Source organism: Balearica regulorum, chromosome 29 (genome assembly GCF_011004875.1).
Source record: "Balearica regulorum gibbericeps isolate bBalReg1 chromosome 29, bBalReg1.pri, whole genome shotgun sequence".
Lineage (NCBI taxonomy): Eukaryota > Metazoa > Chordata > Aves > Gruiformes > Gruidae > Balearica > Balearica regulorum.
Genome location: NC_046212.1, coordinates 1,020,900 through 1,047,324, shown reverse-complemented (window position 1 = coordinate 1,047,324; position 26,425 = coordinate 1,020,900). Strand labels below are relative to the sequence as shown.

Sequence of the window (26,425 nt, the reverse complement as noted above, 5' to 3'; positions counted from 1 at the left end):
CAAGGACCACACCCCGTGGGTGCCATCCCACCCGGGACCCCCCCGCGGGGACACCCCGTGGGTGCCATCCCACCCGGGACTCCACCGTGGGGGAACACCCCCCCCCCAAAGGGACACCCCGGTGGGGAGCGCCCCTCACGAGCCCCCCGTGGGCAAGGCCGTGGGTCTACGTCACACGGGGGGGGGGACACACCGCAGAGCCCACGGCTCCCCCGGGACCCCCAGGCCCACACGGATCTGCCAACGTCTCCTCCCGCCTTTATTAGCCGGGGGGGGGGGACACGGGGACGCAGCCCCACGAAGGCAGCGGGGGGGGGGGGGGGGGGTCGTCGGCACGGCGGCGTCACGGCGGTGGCATCACGGCGGTGGCATCACGGCGGCGGCAGCTCTAATGAAAGCGTCTTCCCGGGGGGGGGCCGGGGGCACAAGCCTGGGCCGTGCCCCCCCCACGCCGGGAGGCTCCTCGGTGGGCGAAAGGCACGAGGTGCGTAACAGTCTGGGGGGGCCCAGCCCGGCCCCCCCCGGCGCATCTTTGGTCAGTGGCGAGGCGGGGGGGGGGGGGGGGGGCAGCAGGAGCAGCCGGGGGACCTGGCCCCCCCCCCCCTTCCCACTGCCCCAGGCACGGCAGGAATGGGGGGGAGCCGGGGGGGGGGCGGCTCTAGGGGCTGCTCCGCTCGTCCCGCAGATCATACCTGTGGGGGGAGAGAGGTGGGGGGAGAGAGGTGGGGGGCACGGGGGGGCCCTCACCCCAGGAGACCCACCGGGACCCCCCCCCCACAGACCTCCCACCCCCGGGACAGCCGCCCCCCCTCCAAGCTCTCCCCGTCCCCCCCCCAGGACCCCCAGCCCGAACTCACTCACCAGTGGGTGCCCCCCTGGGACAGATCCACCTGCGCCAGGTCCAGATGGAGCTGGGGGGACACACACACCCCAAGGCCCAGAGGGGCTCAGAGGGGCTCGCCGGGCCCCCTGCCCCCCCCGGGCCCCCCCGGACCCCCCCTACCTTCCCCAGCGCCTCCTTCTCCCGGGACATGAAGGACAGGGTGGATTTGACGTGAGCTTCCAGCTTGCGCCGCGAGGCTTCCTCGAGGGACATGTCCCACTCGAACCTGGGGAGACTGGGCTGTACTGGGCCATACTGGGCCGTACTGGGCAGCGCTGGGTGGCACCGGGCAGGTGCCCCCCCCCCGGCCCGTGTCCCCCCCCCCCCCCACACCTCTCGTTGAAGTCGGGGTTCAGGGTCTTCTTCTGCACGCTCGTCTTCCTCTTGGTGCCGCGGCTGCGGTCGGGCAGCAGCACCAGGGACACGTAGGGGTCCGGCAGCTCCTTCGACACCGGCCTCAGCTTCCTGGGGGGGGGGGAACACCACACGGCTCAGCGGGGGGGTCCCAGCCCCGAGCCCCCCCACCCGAGCCCCCGCCGGGACCCCTCACCTGCAGGCGTGGATGATGGCCACCAGCTTGTGCTCGTCCGCGTGGTACCAGAGCGTGAGCTGCAGCCGGCCCAGGGGACCCTCCGCCGCCTCGGGGGGGCTGCGGGGGGCAGAGGGTCAGCGTCCCCCCCCAAGACCCCTGGTGTGGGGGGGCTCGGCCCTGGGCTCCCCGGGGGGGCTCACACCCGGACCCCCCACCCTGGCTGGGGGGTCACAACCAGAGCGGACACGGGGTTGGGGGCTGGATGCTCCCGGGTGGGGGGCTCCCTGCCCCCCCCCAGCCCTACCTGTCAGCCGGCAGCAGGCGCTGGCGCAGCCCCCCGGCCCCGCACTCCTCCTCCCCCGGTGCCTCCATGGGCTGGGGGGCAGCGTCCCCCCCCCCCGGCCGGGGACACGCTGCTGGCCCCCACCTCCGCCTGCTGCGACACCAGGACCTGGGGGACGAACGGGGGGGGGGGGGGGGGGTGAGAGGGGGGTCCCGACATCCCTCCCGACACCCCCCCGACCCCCCCATCCCGTCACTCACCCCCAGCTGCACCCGCAGCAGGACCTGGCTGCCGGGGCCCCCCCCGGCCAGCGGGAACCAGCCGTCCAGCGCCAGCCCCTCGGAGGCCAGGAGCTGGGGCAGGGGCAGGCTGAGGGCGCCCAGGGGCTGCCCCCCCTCCTCCTTCACCTGCAGGAACAGGCGGCTCAGCACCCCGGGGTGGGGGACCCCCCCCCCGCCACGGGGATGGGACCCCCCCGCCATGGGGACGGGACCCAGGAGTGGGGCAGAGACCTGCAGCTCCAGTGACTCCACGTGGGGCCGCTTGATGAGGAAGGAGAAGCCTTCATCCCAGGTGGGCTCGGCCGTCGGGGCGCAGGTCTGGGGGGCAGGAGAGTGGGTGAAAGCCGCCGCCCCCCCACCCTTGGGCCCCCCCCCCCGGCCCCCCCCCCCCCCCCCCCCCCCCATCTTACCTTGGTCTTGACGGAGACGTCACGCACGGCCAGGCTGGCGAAGGCGGCCGGTGGCTTGGAGCCCTTCCGGAGCTGGGGGACAGCGGGATGGGGACGGTGTGGACGATGGGGGGGGACACACGGATGGGGGGGGCAATGGGGACAGATGGGGGGGCCCGGGGCACACACTCACCGGGAGGTCAGCAGCTCGGTCCACGAAGACGGAGAGGAGAGCGGCCGAGAGCTCCTCGCCCCGGGCGGGCTGCAGGAGGCTGTTGGTGTGCAGGACCTGGGAGGGGGGGGGCAGCGGGTGGGCCGGGGGGGGTCCCACCGCGGCGTGGGGGCGCACGGGGCCGGGGGCCGTTACCTGCTCCAGGAGGGCGGCGCTGGGGCTGGGGGCCAGGCTCTCCAACCGCACGTGCAGCCGCCCCGACTTCACCTCCTCCAGGGGCAGCCACTGGCGGGACAGGGAGGGCGGGTGAGACCCCCCGGTGCAGCCCCCCCCCGCGGTGCAGCCCCCCCCCCCGGTGCAGCCCCCCCCTCACCCCCTCCTACCTCATCCACGATGCGGCTGCTCAGCACCCGCCTCAGCGGCACCTTGCACCTGGGGGTGGGGGGGTGGTTGGTGAAGGCTGGGGGGGGGGGGAGCCCCCTACAGCCCCCCCGCGCCCCCCCCAGCACCCACCGGCCCAGGAAGTCGTCCTTGTCGATGTCCTTGTCGAAGAGGTCGAACTCCACGTCCTGCCCCGGGACGTTGTCCACGACCACCTGGGCAGGGAGGCGTCACCCCTGGGGACATCCCCGGACACCCGGGCCCCCTCCCAGCTCCCCGTGCCTCAGTTTCCCCTCTTGGGGTGACGGCGGGACGGGAGCCCCCCGACACAGCACATCCGTGCCCACAGTGCCGATGGCTGGGGGGGGGGCAGAGGGGGCGCGGGGACCCCCCGGTACCTCGTAGACCTCGTTCCAGCGGGGGTTGAGGTCCTCCTTGACCACGCGGCTGCGGAAGACCCTCCCGGCCACCCGCACCTTGGCGTAGGGGTCGGAGCGGCCCCGCACCACCCCCTTGAAGAAGTTGTCTTTGGCGACCAGGTTCTCGGCCTCCAGGAGGTGGATCCGCAGGACGCGCTGGGGGCACGGGGACGCGTCGGGCGCTGGCACGGGGGCTGCCGGGCACGTCTGGCCCCAAGCGCTCCCCGGCACTGACCCCCCCTCCCACCCAGGACCCCCCATCCTGTCCCCAGGACCCCCCCAGCCCCTGAGCCCCATCCTGCCCCCCCAGCACCATCCTGCCCCCCAGGACCCCCCATGCTGCCCCCCAGGACCCCCCACCCATCCCATATCACTCCCAGCTCCCCTCCAGCCCCCCCAGCTCCCCGCACTGTTCCCCTCACCCCTGAGCCCCATCCTGCCCCCCCCGGGCCCTCCAATCTCCCTGGTGATGCCCCCTGCCCCCCCCCCACCTCGGTGCCAAACTGGGGGTCGGGGCTGGCGTGGGTGGGCCGCTGGGTGCCATCGGTGCTGGCCGGGGGGTCCAGCTGCCCCGGGGGGGTGGGTGGGGGGCCGCTGCTCTCGGGGGCATCGAGGAAGAGCACCTGCGGGGCTGAGGGTCAGCGACAGGGGGGCAGCGGTAAGGACCCCCCCCTCCAACCCCCCCAAACCCCCCCTCACCCGCAGGACCAGCTTCATGTAGAGGCGGCTGCCGGGTCCTGAGCGCTGGAGCTGGAAGGGCTGGTCCAGCGTCAGCTCCGGGGCCTCGAGCAGGCGGGCGAGGGGCAGCGAGAGGGACCCCAGGCTGCTCTGACGGGGGTCGTCCTTCACCTGGGGGGCACGGGGGGGGGTCAGGGGGATCAGGGGGGGGCAACGGGGCACTGGGGGATTTGGGAGGGATATGGGGGGAATTGGGGCTTGGAGGATTTGGGGGGAACACAGGGGGGAACGGGGACAGGGATTGGGGGGGATGTGGGGGGGGACTGGGGGGGTCAGGGGGGGTACGACATCCGGGGGGGGTGTCTTGCCTGGATGTCCACGTCCTGGTTCACGGGGTCGTGCAGGAAGAAGCGGAAAGCGTCTTCCCAGACGGGAGCAGACGTGTTATAGACCACCTGGGGGGAGCAGGGTTAGACCCCCGCCGGCCGGCCGGGCCCCTGCACCCCAACCCCGACTCCGCGGGGCCGCACCGGCACGGCTGGGCCCCCCCCCGGCCCCCCCCGGCCCACCTTGCTTTCCCGTGTGACATCCTGCACCGAGATCTGCACCATGGGGTTGGGCTCCTTGCCCGGCTTCTTCAGCTGCGCAGAAACGGGGGGTCGGGGGGGGGGCCCAGACATCTGTGACCGCACAGGGCAGGGAATGGGCAGCCCTGGGCCCCCCCCCCCGGACCCCCACTCACAGGCAGCTCCTCAGCCCGGTCCAGGTACACGACCAGGATGGCGGCTGACGGGGGATCGGGTTTGGCCACGATCGTCCTGTTCCTCTCCAAAATCTGGAGGATGCACCGGGCAACGGGGGGGGGTGTGTGTGTGTGAGTCAGCCAGGGCAGACAGGCCCCCCCCGGCCCCCCCCGTATGGCTGAGACCCAGCAAACATCTCTGGGCTGAGCCCCGCTCACCTGGTCCAGTTTGGAGGCGTCGGACATGAGCGAGAGCCACTCCAGGCGCATGTGGAGCCGCCCCCGGCCCCCCTCCTGCAGCGGGAACCACTGTGGGGGCAGAGGGGTCAGCACGGCCCCCCCCAGCCCCCCCGGTCCCCCCCAGCCCCGGCACCCACCTCCTCGAGCACCCGGGCCTTCAGCACCTCCCCAAAATCCAGCTTCATCCTGGGGCGGGGGGAGAAGCCCTGAGCTGCGGGGCCGGGGGGGGCCGGGACATGGCCCCCCCTGCAGCTGCCAGCCCCGGGGGTCCGGCCCCCCCCCACCTGCCCAGGAGATCGTCCTGGTCGGGGTCCTTGTCGAACAGCTCCACCTCCATCTCCTGCCCCGGCACCTCGTGCACGATGAACTGGGGGACGGAGTGATTGGGGGGGGGGGCACAGGGGGTCCCCCTGCTCAGCACGGCCAGGCTGGGGACGTCACGGGGGTCCCCGTGTCCAGCCCGGCTGGGTTGGGGTGCTCTTGCACCCATGGCCTGGCTGGGGACACCGGGGGGGGCCCTGTGCCCCCCCCCCCCAGCTGGTCCAGGGACACGGGGTCCCTGCAGCTGGTCTGGGGGGGGCGATGGGACAGGTCCAGGGGTACCCGAGGAGCGGGGGGGTGTCTCACCTCATAGACCTCGTCCCAGGTGGGGTTGAGGTTGTTGTCAATGACGCGGCTGGTGACGACCTGGGTGCCGACGCGCAGCACGGCGTAGGGGTCCGACTTGCCCTCCACCAGCCCCCCCATGAACCGGTCCTTCGACCGCAGGTCCCGGGCGCCCCGGAGGTGCACCCGCACCACGCCCTGCGGAGCAGCGTCAGACGGGGCGGGGGGGGCCCAGTGCAGGGTGCCCCCCAGGACCCCCCCGGCCAGCCCTTACCCGGGGCAGGGGGCAGCGGAGCTGGGCGGCCTCGTGCAGGTTGGGCACCAGCGGGACCAGGAGGCGGTTGGGCAGGACGAGGTAGGAGGAGATGGCGTCCATGATCATCGTGTCCGACACGGAGCTGGGGAGGGGGCACGGTCATGGGGGGGGGGACACATGGACGGTTCTGGGGGGGCCGAGCAGACCCCGCAACCGGGCTGGGGCTCACCTGAGCCCCGGGATGTCCAGCAGGTTGGTCATCCCTGTCCAGTTGATGTCCAAGGTCTGGGGGGGGGGGGGGGAATGGGGTCAGACGGGGGGGGCCGAACCCCAGACACATCCTGCTTGGGGGGGGCCGGGGCTGCCGGTCCCTTGGGGGGGACGACACTCACCGGGCGCCGGATGAAGAACATGGTGAGGGCCCCCACGATGGGCACGTCGCCGAGGAGGGGCTCCAGGATGATCCGCAGCATCCCGTGGAGCTGGGCCGGGGGGGCAGCACTGAGATGTGACCCCCCCATGGCCATGGCCCTCCACCCCACCAGCTCCCCATGCCCCTGACCCCAGCCCTCCTGCCCCCCCAAACCCGCCAGCCGGGGCGGGGACCCCCCTCACCTGCATGCCTTTCACCCCCGCCTTGCAGAAGAACTTCTTCACCTCCACGTCGATCTGGACGTCACCCACGTAGCTGCGGGGACGGGATGTAGGGATGGGGGGGAGGCTCCACCACAACACCCCCCCCCCAGCGAGGGGGAGCTCCGGCAGCTGCTGTGCAGAGGGAGACCCGCCGGGGGACGGGGGTCTGAGACCTGGCACCTTCGCCACACGAGTGGCTCCGGCCACTCACCTGATGTTGAGGTCCAGCAGGATCTGCTTCTTGTGGGCGCCGGGGTGAGCCCTGACCCCCAGGACACGGAGAGGCTGGGGGGGGGGGGGAGCGGTGAGCAGGGGGATGACAGGGGGCGATGGGGGGCGCGGGGGGGAGCCCTACCTTCTCGCCCATGTCCACCTTGGTGAAGGTGAAGGTCTGGAGGTGGCTGTTGGAGGCCCGGATGGACGGGGCGACGTTCTCCACCAGCAGCTTCTCCATGTACTGCCCGAAGAAGGGCCAGGCCTGCGCCAGGACCTGCCGGCGGCGGGACGGATGGACGGAGGGACGGGCACGGGGAGGGGGGGATGCAGGGAGGGACGGAAGGAGGGAAGGATGCAGGGAGGGATGGAAGGATGGAAGGATGGAGTGTGGGATGCAGGGATGGATGGAGGGATGGAGCACGGGATGCAGGGAAGGATGCAGGGATGGATGGAGGGATGGATGGAGCACGGGATGCAGGGAAGGATGCAGGGATGGATGGAGGGATGGAGCACGGGATGCAGGGAAGGATGCAGGGATGGATGGAGGGATGGATGGAGCACGGGATGCAGGGAAGGATGCAGGGATGGATGGAGGGATGGAGCACGGGATGCAGGGAAGGATGCAGGGATGGATGGAGGGATGGAGCACGGGATGCAGGGAAGGATGCAGGGATGGATGGAAGGATGGAGCACGGGATGCAGGGATGGATGGAAGGATGGAGTGTGGGATGCAGGGATGGATGGAGGGATGGAGCATGGGATGGATGGAAGGATGGAGCACGGGATGCAGGGCCAGGTGACGCAGGCCCGGGATGGACGGACAGACGGACACCTCACCTTGTTCAGCCATTCTGCCCTCTCCACATCCGGGAAGCTCACCTGCGGGCAGACGGGCCGGGGCTGTCGTGACTCCGGGATGGGGGGGGGGAAGTTGTGGCCGGATGCGGGGGGGGGGGGGGGGAGAGGGAAGCCCCGGCCGCAGGTTTTGCTCCCGCAGGACAGCAGGGCCCCACCCAGCGCCGTGCCTCAGTTTCCCCAACCTCCCGCAGGGGCCGGCTCGGCCGCACCCGGGGCCGGGGGAGAATGTCACCCACCCCCCCCCCAGCTGTGACCAACATCTGGCGGCAGCTGCGGCCCCGTTGAGGCCGTTCCCGGGGGGTCCCGAGAAGGGCGGTGCCGGCCCCCCTGGCACCACGGGAGGGGTGTCCCGGCCCCCCCCGCCCGCGGCCGGGCAGGAAACGGCCCCCCCCGGGCTCGGTGAGTCACGGCCCGGCCCCCGCGTTGCCGGAAGGCCCCGGGGGGTACCCGGGAGGGGGGTCACCCCATTGCGGGGGGGGTCGAGCAGGGGGACCCCACTCGGGGGCAGCGATGCAGCGTTTGGCGGTTACGGGGGGACCCGGGCGGGGCGGGGGGGTGCGGTGCAGCCGGCGGTGCTGAGCCCGGCCCCGGGGGTCCCGCCCGGCGGGAAGCTCAAGCGGGACTCGGTGCGGCGGGAGCAGGGGGGGCCGGGGCAGCGGGGCCCGGGGGGGCGGGGGGAAGCGGTGCGGCTGACGGGGCACCCCGGGGGTCCCGCCCGGCGCGGGGGAAGCCCAAGCGGGGTGCGGGGAGGTGGTGAGCGCAGTCCCGGGGGTCAGGCCGGTCCGGGGGTCCCGCAGTGCGGCAGCCGGGGATGCCCCTGCCGGGAGCCGGACACGGACGGGGGGTGGGTGGGTGGGGGGGGGGGCGGCCCGGTCGCCGGGGACCCCGAGCCGGTCCCGGTGCCCGCCGCCGGTGATAACGGCGCGGCAGGGCGGACACCCGCTTACCCATGCCGGCAGCTCCCCGCGGGCCGCGCCCAGCCCGGCGGCAGCGGCAGCGCGCACGGCGGCCTCTTCGTCTCGCTGCAGGCGGGCGGCCAACCGCAACCCGCGCTCCCGGGCGCGCCGCCGCCGCCTCCAACCGGCGTAAAGCGCCAACGCCAGCACCAGCGCTCCCGCGCCCAGCCCCAGCAGCCCCGCGGCGTAGGCAGGGAGCGCCCAGAGCAGCCGCCGGCCCAGCGCACCCAGCGCCGCCAGCCCCGCACCCCGCCGCTCCATCCCGCCGCCGCCGCCGCCGCCGCCGCTGCCGTCCCGGTGCCTCCAGGCCCCGCCCCGCGCCCCGCCCGCCATTGGCTGGCTGCCCGGCCCGCCCCGCCCCTCTGCGCATCATTGGGCGGAGTCGAAGGAAAGGGGCGTGGTGGAAGATTGTGGGCGGGGCTATGGATGGGGGTCACGTGTCCACCTGCCGCCGGGCCCCGACAGCGGCGTGTCCGTGTGTCCCCCCCCCCCCCCCCCCCCCGCGGGTCCCGTTCCCCGGAGCCACCGGCCGCTCCCTGCCCGCCCCCCCACAACCTCCCCCCCCCCCCCCGCCCCGGCCCCGGGGGGGGGGAGGGGGCGGGAGAGCGATCGCCGTTGAGTTTCTGCTTTAATAGTTGAAAACGTTACAGGGCCCAGGGGAGCCGCGGCCCCGGTGCCGCCCCCCCCCACCGGGACACAGACCCGGCACGGGGAGGGGGGGGCCCGTGTCCATAGACGTGGCTCCGCGGGGTGCAGCCCCCCACTCCCGGGAGGTTTTACCGACTCCTCCCGCCGGGTGCTGGCCCGAGGCGCGAAGCCCTGGGGGGGGGGGAAGGGGAGTTACCACCCCCCCGTCCTGCACCACCAGCCCCGAGCCCCCACCAGTGTCCGTGGGCTGGGCAGGGGCTGCTCTTCCTCCTCCTCCTCCTCCTCCCACTTCCCCCAGGGGCTCAGGTCGGCCCGGGGGCCGCGGCCTGTCCGGCTGCGGGCAGCGGGGGGGGTCAGTGCGGCATGGCCGTTATCCTCATGCTCTGCGAGGCGATGGGGTACGTCACCATGGGGGTGGTGGCGTGGCTCATGGTGATCCCGCCCAGCGGCTGGGCCATGGAGACGGCCACCGGCGCCACCGAGACGGCCACCGGCGCCATGGAGACGGGGGGGGCCATGCCCTGCGCGATGGTCTGGGCCAAGGCGGCCGAAAGCGGGGTGATTTCGGGGTTCATGGGGGGAGCGGCGTTGGCGGGGGGAGCCGCCTGGGCTCCGGCGGGAGCTACCAAATCCTGTTGGGAAACGGGCCGGGGCTGGAGCGCCTGGCTGCTGAGCGTGGTGTGCGTCTGCGCGATGCTGTGGTTGTAGTTGGTGACGGTGCCCACGGTGGGGGCCAGAGTCTGCTCGGTGGCGGTGGCGGTGGAGCTCAGCGTCATCACCTTGGCCTGGTTGCGGAACTGGGCGTTCTGCTCCAGCAGCACCTCGTTGGTGGCCAGCAGGTTGTTCACCTGCTTCTTGAGATCCTCCACGCGCTTGCGCAGCATGATGTTCTCCTCCTCCAGCAGCCGGTACTCCACCGTCCGCGGGCTGGTGAAGCTGTACTCGTAGGTCTCGAAGTGCAGCCCGTCCACCCGCCGCCGCTTCAGCACGGGGTCGTGGTCGTCGTAGCGGTCGGGGTCGTAGATGGCGTCGTAGGGGTCGTAGCGGCGGACGGCGGGGACGATGCCCTGCTCGCGGGCGGCCATGCCCCGCGCCTCGTACTCGTAGTCCCGCTGCAGGTGCTGGAACTTGCACTTGGCTCCCCGCTGGCAGTCGCCCTTCAAGAAGTCCCTGCAGATGGGCACCTCCTCCTTGCTGTTGGGCAGGTCGGCGGGCGAGAGGCCCAACCCGGCGGCCACCTTCTGCCGCAGGCGCGGGGGCAGCTCCCCCGTCTTCTTGTAGCAGTCCTCGTCCTCCTTGGTGCCGTGGATGAAGCGGCAGTTGAGACGGACGCACTCCTTGTTTTGGAAGTCGTGGCAGAAGATGAACTCGTTCTTGCGCACGCCCAGGTTGGTGACCTCGCTGATGTCGGGGTGACGGAAGCGGCAGCGCTTACCTCGCTTGCAGACGTTGCGCAGGAAATCGCGGCAGATGTCGTTGGCGTTGGTGCCCACCTCATCGCCGTTGCTGCCGTTGTTGTAGCTGTCACGGTCGGGCATTTTCGTCGCCACCGCTGCCGCGGGGCTCCGGGCACTGCGGGAGGGAGGGGGGTGAGGGAGGGCACCGGGAGCAGCACCCCGGCACCCGGGGGGAAACACCTGGCCCGGGACACCGGCACCGGGGCCGTCAGGGAGCCGGCCGAGGGGCAGCACGGCCCGACGGCCCCACACAGCCCCGGGTGCCCCTGCCCGGTGCCAGCACGACCGCGGCCCCCCGAGGCGGGGGGTGGGGGGAGCGCACCGCGCAGCTCCTCACAGCCGCTCCCCGGGGCCGCCGGTACCGGCGGCGTTACCGGGAGCGGCCTGGGCCGGCTACAGAGACCCGGGCGCCGCCGGGCCCCGGCCCGAGGGACCTCCGCCCCGTGACAGCCCCGCCGGGCCGCACCGGGAGGGCGGAGGGGGCGCCGCCCCCCCCCCCCCCCCCGCCGGGTCTCCATAGCAACCGCCCCGCAGGCCCGGGGCAGGCCGGGCTACGGGGCCTGGCGGCGGCTCGGCCTGGGGCAGGGAGCGGCCGCCGCGGGGGCCCCGGGGCAGCGGAGCGGGGCCTGTCCCGTCCCCGGCGCGGCCTGTCCCGTCCCCGGCGCGGCCCGTCCCGCCCGGTCCCGCACTCACCCGTTCGCGGCCTCCTCGCGGGTCCTCCAGCGCCAACAATGAGCGGCCCCTTCCTGCCGCCGCTCTGCGCCGGGCAGGAAGTGCTCTATGGTGCTTCCGGGGCGACCCGGAAGGAACCGCGCTTTTCCTCCCGGCGTGCCGGGCTTGAGCGGTTTTTTCGTCACCGTGACGTCATACGAATGCGCCGCCGTCTTGACGCTCTCCGCGAACTCCTTCCTCCGTGCCGGGGACCCTCGGTACCGACCCCGCGGGGTGGGGATCCCACGCCAGCCGGCCCCTGCACCCCCCCGGTGCCCGCCCGCCCCCCCTTCCCGGTACCGGAGGACCCTGCCCCGGTCCCAGCCCGCGGTACCCGCCGCTCCCGGAGGAAACACACCGTGTCCCGACAACACCAACTTTATTCGCGGCACAACAGCCACCACAGAGCACAGATCCGACCCGGCGCAGCGGGTTCCCCCTCCCGCTGCACCAGGCCCTTTCCGGGGCACCGGGCTGTCTCCCCGGCGGCGGCCCCGCGCCCCGGCCCTGGCTCAGCTCCGCGGCGGGGCCTACTTGGACCTCTGCCTCATCTTCCTCCTCTTGCGCTTCAGCCTAGGGGAGAGAGCGGCGCTCAGGCCCCGGGACCGGCCCCGCGCAGCGGCACGGAGCGGCTGCCGGGACCCCCCCCAGCTCCCCGGCGGGGCAGGACCGGCGGGCGGCAGCCCCGGGGGAGCCCCACGTACCTGCGCATTCGCTTCTTGCGCCACTGCGGGGGGGGGAGAAGAGAGGAGAGGGGCTGCGTTAGTGCCGGTACGGGGACGCTGGGCTTCCCCCCCGCCCTCCGGAGCCCAGTCCCCAAGAGACCCCCCGCGATAGGGAACCCCGCTCCGCCGCTCCCAGCACAGACCCCCCAACAGCCGCCCCGCGTCCACAGACCCCGGCTCCGGTCCCCCTCCCCTTGCCCCCCGGTGCACCGACCCCTCACCGCTCGACCCCGACCCCCTCGCCTGCCCCCCAGCCCCACACACACCGACCCCCCGGTCCCGCTCCACGTCCGGTGCAACCGAGACACCCCCCCCCCCCCCCCCCAGGACCCCCCCGGGGCTCCCCAGGCCACAGCGCGCCCTCCCGGCCGAGCCCGGCCGTTGCTGCCCGCCCCCCCCCCCGCGATGAACGATGAGGTGGAGATGAGGCGCCATCGGCCACCCCCGGCGTCACCCTCGCCGCTCACCTTGGCCCTCATGGCTGTGCGGAGACGCCGCGCTCAGTCCCGGCGGGCGGGCGGCGGCGCTGGCGGCGGATGGAGACGGATGGGGGCGGCCGGTGGCGGCCCGCAAGATGGCGGCAGCAGCGGCCGAGAGAGGCCTCCTCTGCCCGCCGGGGCCTATTTATAGGGTAGCGCCATGGCCCCGCCCCCTCCTGCGGCGCGGGGCATGACGGGAGGTGTAGTCCTCGACACCCTCCCCCGCGGCATGACGGGAGGTGAAGTCCCCGCCGCGGTGCACCACGGGAGTTGCAGTCCGCCCGCCCGCCGCCATTTTGCGCAGCCCCGGGCCCGGTGGGACGAGCCGGGGGGTCCCCGCCGCCCCCCCCCCCCCACCCGCCCCAAGGAGCAGCCGGTCCCCGGCCAGAGAGAGAGAGATCACGAGCCACCTTTATTGGGGGCGGGGGGGGGAAGAAAAAGTTGTTCTGGGGAGTTTCTGCTTGTCAAAATCTAACTGGATTTTCATTTCTGGTATCGAGGTACAGTATTTCAGTTTTCAGGTAAAAAAGAGAAAATTAGATAAACCCCCCCAGCAAGTCTCAGTGGTTTATAAATCTCTGTTGTGGACTAAGAGAAAGCCTAGCTCAGCCCTTCTTCCAGAGAGGGCTGAATATTGCTTTTAAAAACCGCTAAAAGGTTGCTCCTGGGAAGGAGGTCAAGGTCACGGTTAAGACCAGGCCCAGGGCAGACACCGACCCCCAGCTCCTCACCTGCCCCAGGGCCCCACCACAGCAGGAGGAGTTCAAAACAGGAGCAAAGAGATGGGAAAATTCAGGGGGGGAAGCGCACGGTTTATTCTCTTTTATTGACTTTGGTAATACTTGGGGTGGAAAACCCAGATCTTGGTGAGGAAACACAGTGCCCAGGAGCATTTTTAAAGGCGACTTTTTCCCAAATTCAGCTACAACAGGCAAATAACCGAGAGTCAGTCAGCACGTATCAGCAGAGAAAAAAACCCCTCACATTCAACTACAGTAATTCAGTCACTTTTTTTTTTTCTTTTAAAAGACTGATACCAGCCAGAGTCCGACAACTCCTGCAGCATTTCCCTCACCCGTCGGCAAAGCACCGGTGTGGAGACGAGACCCCAACGCACCCCAAAAAGTGGAACACGGCCGCAGAGACCAGCCCCAGGGAAGAATAACACCCACCCACATCCCCCCCCCCCAGGAAATAAAAAGTGCTGCCGGGCAGCTCGCTGCCTCCTGCCCCTCCATCAGCTGCTGCCGAGCAAGTCGGACAGTCAATTTTTTTCCTTTTTTAAAAATGAGCTCGCCACAGCAGTGTATTAAAAAATAGAGTGTTTATAGGTAAATCAAGGCAGAAACAGAACACAGTAGACAGAACAGTCTACAGTTTCACAGGGGACATAAAATTTGATATTTTTCCCAATTATAAGTGTACAATCTAGAGGCTAAACGTGAGAAATCCTCTGCCCCAAGGTAATGGAGAGGAATGCCTCCACGGCCGGGAGGAGCTGGAACGGCACGGCAGATCACCATCCCGGCATACCGTATCACTAAACACAGGGCACTTTTTCTCGGGTGTAATCAGCTGTTTGTTCGGTTTTGTTTTGTTTGGTTTTTTTGTCCAAGAAAATCTGTAAAAGGGAGAAATTAAAAAAAAAAAAGGGACAAGAGGAAAGCAGGCAGCTCTCTACACTCCCTCTCACTGGGATCGGCTTCGTTGTTCACCTTTGACAAGTAGGGGTAGTATAAAAGGGTAGAAAGAGTGGATATAGACTAGCTTTTACTCCTGATTTTATTTTTTCCGCTTTCTTTTTTAAGTAGTCTGACGTGGCTGAGAGAATCCTCCCTCATTGGCAAAGTCAATAGGAGCTGGTTGTAGTCAGCGGGAAGCCCAGACTGTTTGTTGTTTGGTCATAAGAGACAAACAGTGCTAGATTATTATTTTACTTCTGGTTTTTGTTTGGGGTTTTTTTTAGGGGGGAAAAAAAAAGGGGGTGTGTGTGAATTGGGTGCTACGCAGAGGGAGCAGGAGCTGCTCAGTCGCCAGCCTCATTCTCTTCCGCCGTCTCTCCCGTGGTGGCGTTCTCTGCGTTCTTGGAGGCCTGTGGAAACAAAGCCACGGCATCGGTCAGGGCGGGGGGCTTGCCCAGGGGCCACAACACTGGCAGCGGGTACGGGGGGGCCCCTTCCACAAGGCCCGGGGCAACACCGGGGTGTTCTTAAAGGCAGGCTGGGAGGCGAGCCCGAAATGCAGCCACGTGGGTAATGTCTGGGCGCTGCTGATCGCCAGAGACAATGCACCACAAATCCCCACAAAACGTGGCCAATTTACCTTCTTTTTCTTCTTTTTCTGGGTCTTCCGGCTTGCGGAACTTTGTAGAAGGGCCTGGAGACAGGAAGGAAACATAAGAAGCTAGTAAGCAGACTTTTTTTTCTTTTTTGACAGCAGATAAAGGGAAACGCCTTTAAAGCCGAACGAGCGCCGCCAGCCACCAAAGGGATGGTGGCAAGTCCCAAGGGGCACAGGGACAGACAGGGGATGCCGCAGCCTTGGGCCAGCTGCGGGTATTGGGCAGGCACCGAACAGGGCTGGGTGTCGATATCGAGTCACTAGAACCGTGCGTGACGCAGGAAACGGGGCCCAACCTGGTCTCAAGCACAACTTTTCCTCTTTGAGCTCACGCCTCAGCCTCTCCTGGATTTTATTTCCCACCTTCTCCCCAAGGGATGCGAACACAGGGCAACCCATGTGATGTCCTACATCTATTTATTATTATTATTCTTTTTAAACAAACCTTCAGTTCTCCATCTTGCACCTCAAACTCTGACTTGTAGAGTTCCGGTTCGAAGGGGCCACTGGTTATCCTCATCGGGCCATTGGGCATTAAAAGCACTGTGAATTTGAACTGTGCAACAAACTCTCCTGCAAGACAGAAACAGGCGTTACAACACCACAGCCCCCGGTGCATCCCACCCACCAGGACCTAGGCAGATGTTTTCCAACAGATGTTTTGATTCCTGGGCCATTTCCACACTGTCGCTGCTAAAAAAAAAAAAAACATCTCGCAGGAACTCCTCAAACCCATCCCAGCCAGGGCCAAACGATTCCTTCAGCACCGCCCTGCCAAGCCTGCTCGGTAAGCAAACCAGAAAGCCTCGGCCCTCCATCCCTCCTCCTGCCCAGGAAATTGCTCCACAAAAAAAAAAAAAAAAATTTAATCTCATCAACTGGAACGACTCCAAAACAAGATCCAGAAGCCAACGAGTAGTAGCAAGCTTCCTGGCGGATAAATCCCAGGGCCCTTGAAGCGCATCTCTGGCATTTATACGGCAACGGTCAGCACTGGGCTCACCAGACTCCAGAAGCGACCGGCAGTTTGCCGAGCGCCCGTCCACCCCCCGGCTCCTGGTCCTCCCACCGCTCACCTTCCTTCTCGTAGAGGACATTGAAGGGCTGGAGCAGCTCGTGTTTGGCGCATTCCACCACCCCCATCCTGGCCTTCTTCTCATCCTCAAATGCCCTGCGGAGCAGACAGAGCCACACCTGAGCTCAGGACCTTTCCTAGAAGCTGGATTCCACCGCCACGGGTTTCAGAACTGCCCCCAGGGTCAGGCCGGAGACTTTATTCACCGCCCTGGCAGCATCGTGGTGTGGTGACAAAGCAGACTGCCAGGGCAGGCAACTGCTGGGTGAATCACTACCTCCAGAGAGTGGAAAAGGCAAGTGGATTTAAGGATGGAAAGAGCCCGTGAAGTGAACATTGTTTCCTTAGTTTGAAACCCGCTGTTTTATTTTAAACGCCATTCCCGGCATCCCACGGGAGATTCTCAAGCCCTCAGGCTCTGAGTGGGATTCCTGCTTAAGCCTGTAACATCCTTCCAACACCCACTCCTTGGCTCAAACACAGCAAACCCCAACGTAAAGCAGCGAAGGTCACCGCCACCTCTGACAGGATGGGAAAGCAAGCGGGTTTTGCTGTCAGCGGGGTCTGTACACTCACGCAAAGCACCCAGCCACGAATACGAGCAAATACCTGAGAGTAAATGGCATAGTATCAAAGCGCCTCTCCACCTCACTGAAAAAGGCACGGGAGGTTTTCATCTTCAAGCCGTACTGTTTGGAGGGGTCTCTTTTATAAATTGTAGTTCTCTGTCCAGCATCCTTCGCCTGAAAATGCAAACAGCGCTGAGAGACCAGAAAAAGCAGCACAGCGCTTCCTCAGCCAGAGCTGCCCGCGCACGCTGGGACCTTTACACAGGACAAGCACCGTCCGCACTCTGACACCGTAAAGGTGCAAAAAGCTCCACCCAAAAAGACGCAGCGACACCCAGGCAACAAGTATTCCATGGCTGGAACTGGCACCCACAAGGATATGGCTGTTGGCACCGGTTGATAACGACTGTCCCGAAACACAGACTGACAGCGGGGCAAGCAGCACCAGACTCACCTTTCCTTCCCCACTGCTGACGAGAACATCAACAGCGTAAACTTCGTGGACCTCAAATTCTGCTTTTTCGTGGTCCTTCCTGGATGAAAAAAATTTCAGGGAGTCAAAGAATGGTAAATAGAGAGACAAAAGCTCTGACGCAGCCGCAGGACCTCGAACGAGCCCACGCTGGGCTTAGCCAGGGCAGCTCGACAAGCCCAAAGCAGCGCTACAGCGAGCGATCCCTGACCAGCAGAACAAAAGCTGGCACAGAAGACGCAGAAGCTGAAGATGCCAGGCAGCAGAGAAAAAATGACGAGGAGCCAGCGCTCCTCCTGCCTACAACAAGTAGCTCCATCCCCAGCACAGGGTGGGAGGCCTCAGACGCTCAGCACCAGCTCTCTGAACTCGTGCTCGTGCCCTAGGCAGGCCAAGGGCTCCCGGTACAACCCTGCGCCTGAGAACTTACAGGCCAAGTCCCGGATCTAAAGCCACCGAGCTCTAAATACTCAGCGTGAGACCCAACCTCGAGGGATTGGAGATGCTGGAACAGAACGCAACGCCATTTCCAAGCTCGCTAGTTCAAAACCATCCTGAGAGGCTATTGACAGCGATCACCATCCAGTGGGCTCCTGGCAGCTTCTAGGAGACAAGCGATAGGTCTTGGCACAGCTCCTGGTGAGCTACCATCCACAGCTACAGCTACCAGCAGTTGGTTATTCTGCTGGCAGCCTCCAGCAGCCTCCTTCGAGAAACTGGACAGAAACCAAGAGCACTCGCAGGTGCCAGCGAGGAGCCTCACGTCAGGGATTTCACTTCCAGCCTTTCCTTCTCAGAACACACCCCCAAACACAGAGCCACACTCCGGGGTCACACTGAACGGACGAGAAGATACGGGGCGAACAAGCTACAAATCTCCCCTACCGGGTCAGACTTCACGGAAGAGGCCGTACGAGGAGCAGCCTGCGCCCCAGTGAAATCAAACATACCTGCTGCATCCCCCACGTGACACCACAGCGAGAAACAGGCTCACCTAGTCCCAGCCCTCCCAAATGCTGCTGGAAGCAGCGACCCCGGAGGCGATGCTCACTTTTGCTGGTCTGTAGGGTTCTGGATGATTGTTTTCTCTCCATCGATCACGTGCTGTTTCAGCTGGTGTGACAGCATCCCTGCCGCAAGAAGAGAATCCATTAACACCTCTGAGCTGCAAATCAGCGACACGGTGACTCGCATCATTAACACTCCAGGGCTGTCAGTCGAGGACCGTCAAATGCATTAGCACAGCCACAGAGCTCCCCGTACCACCGCTTCTCAATTAAGCATGTGCACACCAGCGGGCTGTAACGAGGTGGACGCACAAGGCACATGTGACACACCCTCGAGTGGTTTTAAAGATGCTCAATGTCCAGTCAATGCAAACTTTCCATCCCTTCCCCAGTACTTAGGCTGCACAGCACTCAAAGGGTATTTTGGGGAGGTTTGATTCACTTTCCCTCCTGTCCTAGGGTTCAAATCAGAGTCCAGGAAGAGGCGCTCGCGGCCGTGCCTGTTCCACTCGCCGAGCCCCCAGCCAGCAGGGACAATCGCATGTCTCCCTTCAGGAAGGACGGCTGTGCTGGCGGGAAGGGAAAGCGCAACCCCAGCCGCCAACAGCTCCGTTTGTTTTCATCAACTGGGGCCTTATGCTGCTGCCAGTGCCTCGATAATTACGGCACTTGACTGTTTCCAAAACAGTGGCTGCTTAAACTCCCTCGACAGTGCGAGCGGCCGCCTCCTCACTGCAGCTGATGCCATGGTTTGGGTTTTTTTTTCCAGAGAGAAAGGAGCAAAGCATTGAGGAGACCCACAAAGCCATCCCACACGAGGAACAGGGAACCGATGTTCCAAGACTGGGCTGAGGCGAGCGAAGAGAACAAGCCAGCTTCACGGTATTTCAGGAAATTTAACTAATAACAGACCAATTTAATTGTGGCTGAAAGAACCATTTGACAGTGATGTCACCGACTAGGAGAAAAGCATCTGTGCGTGCCAAACGTCAGGCTAAGCTCTCTCGCCACCTTTCAGACAAGAAGCCAGCGGTCTCATTTCTACCAGAATCTGTCCCAGCGCCTTCCCACTCGCCCGTTATCAACGCTGCGATGAGAACGTGAATCAGTTCAGAGCTGGGAGGAAATTACATACCCTGCAAATCTATGGGCTTCTTTTTGCAGCGGCTCTCGCGTTACAAACAAGCTGTTGTGTATTTGCTAAAGGGGTTTTAGCTATGAGTGGTCAAGTGTGAAAGCAAAGGGCCAAACGATTTGCCCAAGGTTGGCAGGAAGTCCACGAGCAAGGACACTACCCACCGGCCGTGGAAACCCACGTCTATTGTTCCTAGATTGATGCGTCTTTAAAAGTCAAAAAAACAGAGGAAGGAAGAAGAATCTAGAGTGTTGAAGGGATTTTTTTTTTTTTTTTTTTAAGCAAAGGCTGCAGCATTTAAAGATGGCGTGTCCAGGACTCGTTGTCATTAAATGTTTCCCAGAATTTGAAAAGGGCGGCTCAGGACTTAAGCGTGTAGCTAACCCATCACTACCCCCGATCAGCTGCTCCCCGGTCCTTACCTTCAATCGGCGTGCAGTGAAACGAGTGGGCTATTTTGTTCCACGCATCTGTCACTTGTGTGTTCTGGATGAAGAACACATGAAAACACATTAAGGATACAAAATTCAAGCCACAAGCATGACAGTTGCATTGGGTTTTTTGTAACTCAACAGAGTTCTGTGATAAAACAGGCAGGCTTTCTAACTGACTGGTGCTCTAACACCTCCAAAAAAAGGTGAACCGGTGTCAGGCTTCCATTTTTAATCCAGTATCAACAAAAATGACACGTAATGTGAGGTCAGCTTGGCCTCCCGCACTGGACCCAGTGAATTCTCCCAAGCCATCCCTCCTTAGGGGATTATGCCAGGAACTAATAGCAACACGAGTACATTTGGAATAATAATACAGCAACAAAGGAGATCCCCTACGACTGCCGAGGTGCCCGAGCAGCAGGCAAGGGAGAGGTGCGAGCAGGAGACTGAAGGGAGCACCGTTCAGCGGAGCTGCCGTGCATGCCCAGCTGTCTTCGGTGAGGAAAGGACCAGCGAGCGGGAGCACCACGAAGCCACCGTCGCACAAGCGAGAGCTCGGGTGCCGCCGGGAAGAGTCGCTGCCACCCGCCCCGGCAGCGGCTCAGCTGTCTGCAGACAGCTGCTTCCAGATTCCCCGCGTCGCTGGGCCGTTCTTCCCAGGCGAGGTCACTCGCTTTTATTTCTAGGCACGACGCGCGGCACAGGCAGCTCCTCGCCCCGTGCCCACACGTGCTTTTCCCCTGTACCAGTCACTCACCTGGTTTCCAGGCTTTACCAAGCGCAGCGCGGCTTCGGCGCAGAGATGAGCTGCCTTGATGACATCAGCTTTACGGCCTGACACAGGGTTTTCCTGCAAGAACAGAAAAATAAAAGGCTTTTTAAGGTACATTCCTTCTTATTAGCCAGGGCTGTTCCAAGTGCCTAGAGATGGAGATTCTCCATCTAACTGGAGACCCTCTCCCCTGAGTGAATGGGGAAATCTAGCTCAGAGGGGGAAGGGCTTCTGGCTCCGCAGCTCGATCGTTAGTGCCTCCCTCCATTAAAAGAGCAGATGAGCATCAGCCACAACCAACTTGGCGCGTGCACGAGTTTCAGCAGAGACACCCCGGCACAAGCACATCACTGTCAAGGACTGAAAACAGAACAAGGCTCTCCTGTAGCCAGAAACGCGGACTGGAAAGATTTCCGTACACTTCAAAAGACTTTTTTTGGCTTCTCCCCATCAAGTTGTTCAGACACAAAACCATTCCCAAGACCCGCACCGCCACTCTCCTCCCAAAACTACAGCTAAAAATTTGTTACGCGACACCTTTACATACACGACGCTAATTCCCACCGCACGAGCGCGGCTTAGTGTCACTGCCAAAACGCCCGACCGAACCACGCGTGCCACAGCTGTGTCCTTGCCAACGCGCGTCGGGACCGTACGCTGCAATCAGCCCCAGGTGAGAACAATTCACGCTGGCACACGCAGGCAAGGAAAAGCAACCAGGGGACTGGTTTTGGGGTCACCCCTGAGCTCGGGCTTGCAAAGGGGAAGGCAGTGACTCCCGGCAGCGTGGTGCTCGGTTCCCTGTGCCTCGACCAGTAGAGGGGGCAGCAAAACCAGTCTGCCCAGTCCGCCCCACAGCCCCACACATTCTACACGCAAATAACTCGCTGCGGCGCCGCTTGCACGTGGTCCGTCTCAAATTATTTGTAACCTTGCAAAACTGTACGTGTTGAAACAGCGTGTCAGCCCTCGTTTTCCAGAGGGCTGAATAATTTTTAGGACAGGGACGGTTTTCACCCCGTCGCTGCTGTGACACCAGACCTGTGGCGCTTTTGCCAAACAAGGCGGACGCCTCTCCGAGGCTCCGCACTCCTGCTGCCTTTGGGACCAGAGACGCCCCAACATCAGCTTTTTAAATCTCTCCTACAGACTGCACGTAAAGCAGCAGCAGCAAGAGACACCGCTCCATTACAAACCCACCTTTGAGGCGTCTATGACAAAACTGTGTGCTACATTCGCTATGAAGCCATCGACATGGACTCCCAAGTCACTGCAACACAAAGAAAGTTAATTACGGGTGGGGCGTCAGGGCTCAGGAAACTTGCGTGACTTCTAGAAGCATCAGAAGACTCAAGAATGTTTCACGCGCTTCACTTGACGAGCTATTAGATTCTTTAATTAGCCACGCCAAGGAAGTATTTAACACACCGAGCAGGACTAGAAAGCAAAGCCCAGACGCCAACAGTAAACTCACAAGTAGTATAACCAGGGCACTTACATTTTAACCAAGTCTCCGTCTTTGAGGATGTAGTCTTGGTCACTCTTCAGGGGAGAGAAGTGACAGACGCAGTTATTTACTGATATACTCGTTGGGAAGGCAATGCCTATAAAGGGGGAAAAACAAAATAAATATTCCAGGGAATCTTGCTGCCTCACACCTGGCACAGGCAGCCCCGCCAGCATGGATCACCACTCAGGATTTCGGGTGTTGCAGTGCTATAAAACACCCCATCACGTAGGGGCAGGTCTGCTCCCGCACCAGGTCTCCTCCTGCCCAGGCAACCATCAAAGAAATACATCCAAGGTGGCGAGAGCCACCGGCAAAAAAGGGACCTCAAGTCTCCAGCATGGAATCGGGGAGCTCTGGGTGACACATCCGAGTGTCACAGAATTTCCACGGCAACTACAGACCAGCACCAACCGTACCGCGGGTCCTCCTGAAGGGAGGACATTGAAACGAGAATTATTTGGACAACGACATGGATGACTGGGTGCATTGAAACGGGATGCTGAGGCTCATCAGTGGCGCTTACCAGCAGGGCAGGCATTTAATTTGGCTTAAATTTGGCTTTCTGGGAACAGCCAACTATTTCTTACACTAATTAGCACAGAGTAGCGCTTTCTGTGCTCTTGCCACCCGACGAGGCCAAAAACCATTGCCACATTGATAAAAACATCTTTGGAGCAGGTCTCACCTTTTTTCATTTCTTTTTCCTTCTTGAAAATCTTGCCCGTCTCTTCCATGATCATGGCGTCTCCCTTCTCGCACAGGCAGAGGACCGATGCTCCGGAGTTCGCCGCTTCAACCACTGCACGCAGGACCCCTTAATTCAAACACAGGCACGGAGCTGTTGAAGCACATTAACGATAAACAGCCTTAAATCTAACACCCGCGCTCACCACACGGCTCTGCGGCAGAAAGATCTGTTTGTTTTCTAAGAGAGAACAAGACTCTGGACTCGGCTCTTCACCAAAAGGACCGTGGTCAGGCAGAAATCCCACTTTAATTTTTGTTTTATTTTCGAGAATGTTTTCACGGGGAGCAGAAGCACGTTGGGGTTTGCGCAGGCGAAGCACTGCGGCCTCAGACACCTGCCCGCGCCGACCGAGGTCTGTCAAACAACGCAGCCAAGCAGAAACTCCGCTCTCCCACATTCTTTCTGGAGAAGTCAGAGCTACAGAAACAGGTTTGGAAATTACTTGGGAGACGGGATGCGCAGCACATCAAAGGAGCAGGGGCCGCTGTTGCGGACGTGCGGGACCAGGAGGTATGGAGCAGTTGAAAGGCTTTGCCGGGCACAAGAGCTGGCAGCGGCGCAGCAGAGCCAGTTACGTTAGTCCCTTACTCTGCAGAAACGTGTTTTAAAGGTAACCCGCGTGTTCCTGCTCCAGCCTGGCAGTGCCAGCAGCTGCCAGCGCGCTGCCTGACACAAGGAACTCCAGACGCTTTGCTCCACGCGGCAGGTTAGAGGAAGTTTTGCTGCCTGCACCTACTTTTGGGCATACTGTAGTGCCTGCGAGTCCCAGCAGCACTTTGGTTCCGCCGCAGGTGACAGCACGCCTCATGCTTTATAGGATGAGGGGGGGAAAGGAGCGTAAAAGCGACAGTTTTGGTTGGAACGCTGCAGAGTGACGTTCACAAACGCGTCTGGGTGGTAATCCAGGGGCTGCTGGAGGAGCCACATCTCAACAGCCTCCCCACCAGTCCGCAGGCTGAGATGCTCCAGCTGTCACTGGTGGACCCCCCGAGCTACTATTTCCCCCACTTCCTCCTCTCTGCAGCTGGAACGCTTTAGAGGGAGTCGTAAAGCTTACTCTGAAAAGTTTGTGAATCCCGGGGTAAAATGTACCTTCACAATTTCTCCTCATTCTGCGAGCATGTTATTTTTACAGGAGACTGTTTTGTGAAGCGCCTCTGTTGGGGGGAGTTTCTGTAACCGATGGCGCGTGTTCTAGGTACGACAGCAATAAATATTTCGGAAGCGCTGAAGGGGATGTTTACGAGCAGGCAGGTTTTCGTAATTTCTTTGACACCGAGTACAAACCTGAAGCTTTTCACCTGCGTGACAAGTTAAATTTCAAATCCCTTCAGTCACCTTTCCGTGCACCACAAACAATGCCGAATTGGGAATATTTTTAAGTACAGATAAAACTCTGATAAAGAGACATTCAGCGGATGGCCGGGCAGAGAGGCGAGAGTAGGAAACATTAGAACAAACACAGATAAACAGAGTGCCCTGCTCATCAGAGCATTCGAACAAAACCAAGAAGCAGACGGCGTGATAGCACTGACCAAGAAACACCTACTAATTGCACTCTGGCCTTCAGCGCTTTGTTTAGGGAATTAAAAGCACTTTAGATCATTAAAGGCACCTCGCTCTGACAAGAATCCAAGGCGTTTCAAACTTTTTGCCACGGTTCTGTTGTTTGCTCTTCCCAAACACGCTCACATCACCCATAAGGGAGATGAAACGCTGTGACGGAGCCGCCTTTCCCCCCTGGGAAGGGAGGCTGCCCCTCCACGCAGCCAAACTCTGGGCATGCCGTTAAATCCAGTTTGCCCGGCAGACAGAGCAGCCAAAGCGGCGACCTCCCTTCCCAAAGGGGAACCCACATCGTTGCGGCTCTCAGCCCCACGTCTCGCATCCCAGGTTACCGTCAGGAGCGATGACTTAAAGAGAAACGTCGAAGTCAGCAACAATTAGTGTGGGACACGCCACTACCGAGGCTGTTCGTGACGCTGGGAAGACCTCACAGAACCGGTCCAGTTAGCTCTTTAAACAGCTGTCACCCTTCTCAAGGGGCAGCGAACCCCCGCTAATGATACAGCAAAAATAAGCGTTTAAAACCAAATAACAGCAAGAAGGAAATAACACGGGGGGAGAAGGGCGAGTTTTAGGGGGGAACGACGCGTGTCCCAAGCCCGTACCGGGCAGCAGCAGCCCCCGGGCAGGCCGGGGCTCCCCGCCGAAGAAAGGCGCTGCCAGGGCCGAGCTCGGCGCTCCCTCCTCCCGGCCCGGGGCTCGCCCCGCTCCCGTCCCCGCCGCCCACCGCGGGGCTCGGCTCCCGGACGCCGGGGCTGCGGCTGCCCCGCGGGGAGCGGCGGGGAGCGGGGGGGGGGAAGGCGGATTAAAGCCCCGAACAAAAGAGCGGAGCGGGGCAGCCCCGGGGCAGGATGTGGGCAGCGGCTGCGCCGGGCCGGCCCCGCCTGGCCGGGCCCCGCTCCCGGCTCCCCCCGCGGGAGGGAGGGCGGCCGGAGCAGGGGGGGAACGGCAGGCCCTGCCCCCCCCCCCCCTCCGCTGCCGCCGCCGGTGCACGTGGGGCGCGGAGGCCACGTGCCGGCAGCGGTCGCCGTGCGGGGCCGGGGCCTGCGGTAACCGGGGAGCCCCCGCCGCCCGGGGGGAACGTGCGACCGCCTCCCCCCCACCCCTCCACCGGCGCGTGCAGACGGCCGTTGGGGGGGGGGCCCAGGCCTCACCGCCCACCCCAGGCCCGCCGCTCCCCCCCCCCCTCACCCCCCGCCCCTCTCCGCTTCACCGGGCGTCCTCGACCCCCGCCCAGACCCGGCCCCGGCCCGGTGCCCCCTCCCCGCCGCCCCCTTCCCGGCCGCGGCCCGCACTCACGGTTGGCGATGTCCCCCCCCATCTTGTACTTGGTCACCACCAGGTCCTCGGCGATGGTGAGCTCGGCCGCCTCCTCCTCGCCCGACATGGTCGGAGCCGCCTACGCCCGGCCGCCGCCGCCGCCCCCCGCGCCGCTGCCGCTGCCGCCGCCGCCGCTGCGCTGAGGAGACCCCGGGGAGCGCGAGCGAGAGAGCGCGAGCAGGGCAGGAGCGCGGGCTCCGCGTGGGGCACGCTGGGAAGGCGAGTCCCCGCCCCCTCGGACTACAACTCCCGGCAAGCCCCGCGGCGTCGCCAGCGAGGCCCGACCCGGCGCGCGTCGCGGACTACAACTCCCGGCGGGCGCTGCGGCTCTCGCGAGAGACAGAGGGGGCGGGACCGCGTTGGGCGGAAGTTGCGCGCTGGGGCTGATGGGAAATGTAGTCTGCGGGTGGCTCCAGGAAAGGGTCCGGTCAGGGCGGGGACGGGACGGGACGGCGCCACCGGCTCCGCGGAGCCACCGGGGCCGGGCGGGGGCAGCGGTCGCCGCCCTGGGGCTGTCGGTGCCCTCAGCCCATGGCCCTGGCCCCACGCACTGTCCCCAGCCCCGCCGGTGCCAGGCACGGCCCCCCCCCCGCCCCCCCCCCCCCCCCCAGCACCACCACCATCATTTCTGGTAAAAAACTCCCTTTGTCTTTATTCAGCATTTACAAACCCGAACCGACCCGCGCGTCCTCCCGGGGGGCGGGGGTGATGCCCCGAGCTGGGGGGGTCCGGGCTGGCCCCCCCCGGGGCAAAACCCACGGCAAAGGGGCTCCACGGGGCCTCGCAGACACCCCCCCCCCCCGCCCCGGGGCTCCCCCCAAGGCACCACGGGCACCGCAGCCCCCCCCGACCGGGGGACACCCCTCGAAGTGCCCCGGGGAGGGGGCAACCCCCCCCCCCCCCAAAAAAAAACACCCCAGTCTGGTTCC

General features: G+C 64.3%; 3 protein-coding genes and 1 long non-coding RNA gene across 4 annotated transcripts; all 4 read right to left on the bottom strand.

The window, feature by feature from the left end:
• Positions 1-276: 276 nt before the first annotated feature.
• ESYT1 (extended synaptotagmin 1) lies at positions 277-8,827 on the bottom strand. Its single transcript, XM_075737670.1, is given in 32 exon segments — positions 277-692; positions 862-911; positions 1,004-1,109; positions 1,217-1,348; positions 1,434-1,532; positions 1,720-1,838; positions 1,840-1,866; positions 1,959-2,105; positions 2,211-2,297; positions 2,390-2,461; positions 2,562-2,657; positions 2,736-2,825; positions 2,924-2,972; positions 3,054-3,136; positions 3,320-3,496; positions 3,832-3,963; positions 4,040-4,189; positions 4,387-4,473; positions 4,588-4,659; positions 4,761-4,853; positions 4,980-5,069; positions 5,138-5,186; positions 5,285-5,367; positions 5,628-5,804; positions 5,881-6,004; positions 6,092-6,147; positions 6,255-6,344; positions 6,478-6,550; positions 6,710-6,783; positions 6,854-6,988; positions 7,552-7,593; positions 8,520-8,827. Coding segments are annotated over 32 exon segments (3,165 nt in total). The 5' UTR covers positions 8,790-8,827; the 3' UTR covers positions 277-658.
• Positions 8,828-9,161: 334 nt separating this feature from the next.
• Positions 9,162-11,422, bottom strand: ZC3H10 (zinc finger CCCH-type containing 10). Its single transcript, XM_075737704.1, has 2 exons — positions 11,327-11,422; positions 9,162-10,748 (listed from the first exon to the last, which is right to left on the bottom strand). Exon 2 carries the CDS (start codon positions 10,712-10,714, stop codon positions 9,530-9,532), a length of 1,185 nt encoding a protein of 394 aa, XP_075593819.1. The 5' UTR covers positions 10,715-10,748; positions 11,327-11,422; the 3' UTR covers positions 9,162-9,529.
• A 284-nt stretch (positions 11,423-11,706) lies between these two features.
• On the bottom strand, positions 11,707-12,690 carry LOC142598643 (uncharacterized). Its single transcript, XR_012832700.1, has 3 exons — positions 12,537-12,690; positions 12,049-12,071; positions 11,707-11,917 (listed from the first exon to the last, which is right to left on the bottom strand). It is a non-coding gene; the product is annotated as an uncharacterized LOC142598643 (long non-coding RNA).
• Positions 12,691-13,853: 1,163 nt separating this feature from the next.
• On the bottom strand, positions 13,854-25,660 carry PA2G4 (proliferation-associated 2G4). Its single transcript, XM_075737623.1, has 13 exons — positions 25,476-25,660; positions 22,548-22,676; positions 21,851-21,956; positions 21,553-21,622; positions 20,338-20,430; positions 19,569-19,632; positions 18,056-18,134; positions 16,987-17,065; positions 16,573-16,706; positions 15,965-16,059; positions 15,334-15,461; positions 14,871-14,924; positions 13,854-14,640 (listed from the first exon to the last, which is right to left on the bottom strand). The coding sequence occupies exons 1-13, from the start codon at positions 25,561-25,563 to the stop codon at positions 14,575-14,577; spliced, it is 1,185 nt and encodes a 394-aa protein (XP_075593738.1). The 5' UTR covers positions 25,564-25,660; the 3' UTR covers positions 13,854-14,574.
• Between the last annotated feature and the right edge of the window lie 765 nt (positions 25,661-26,425).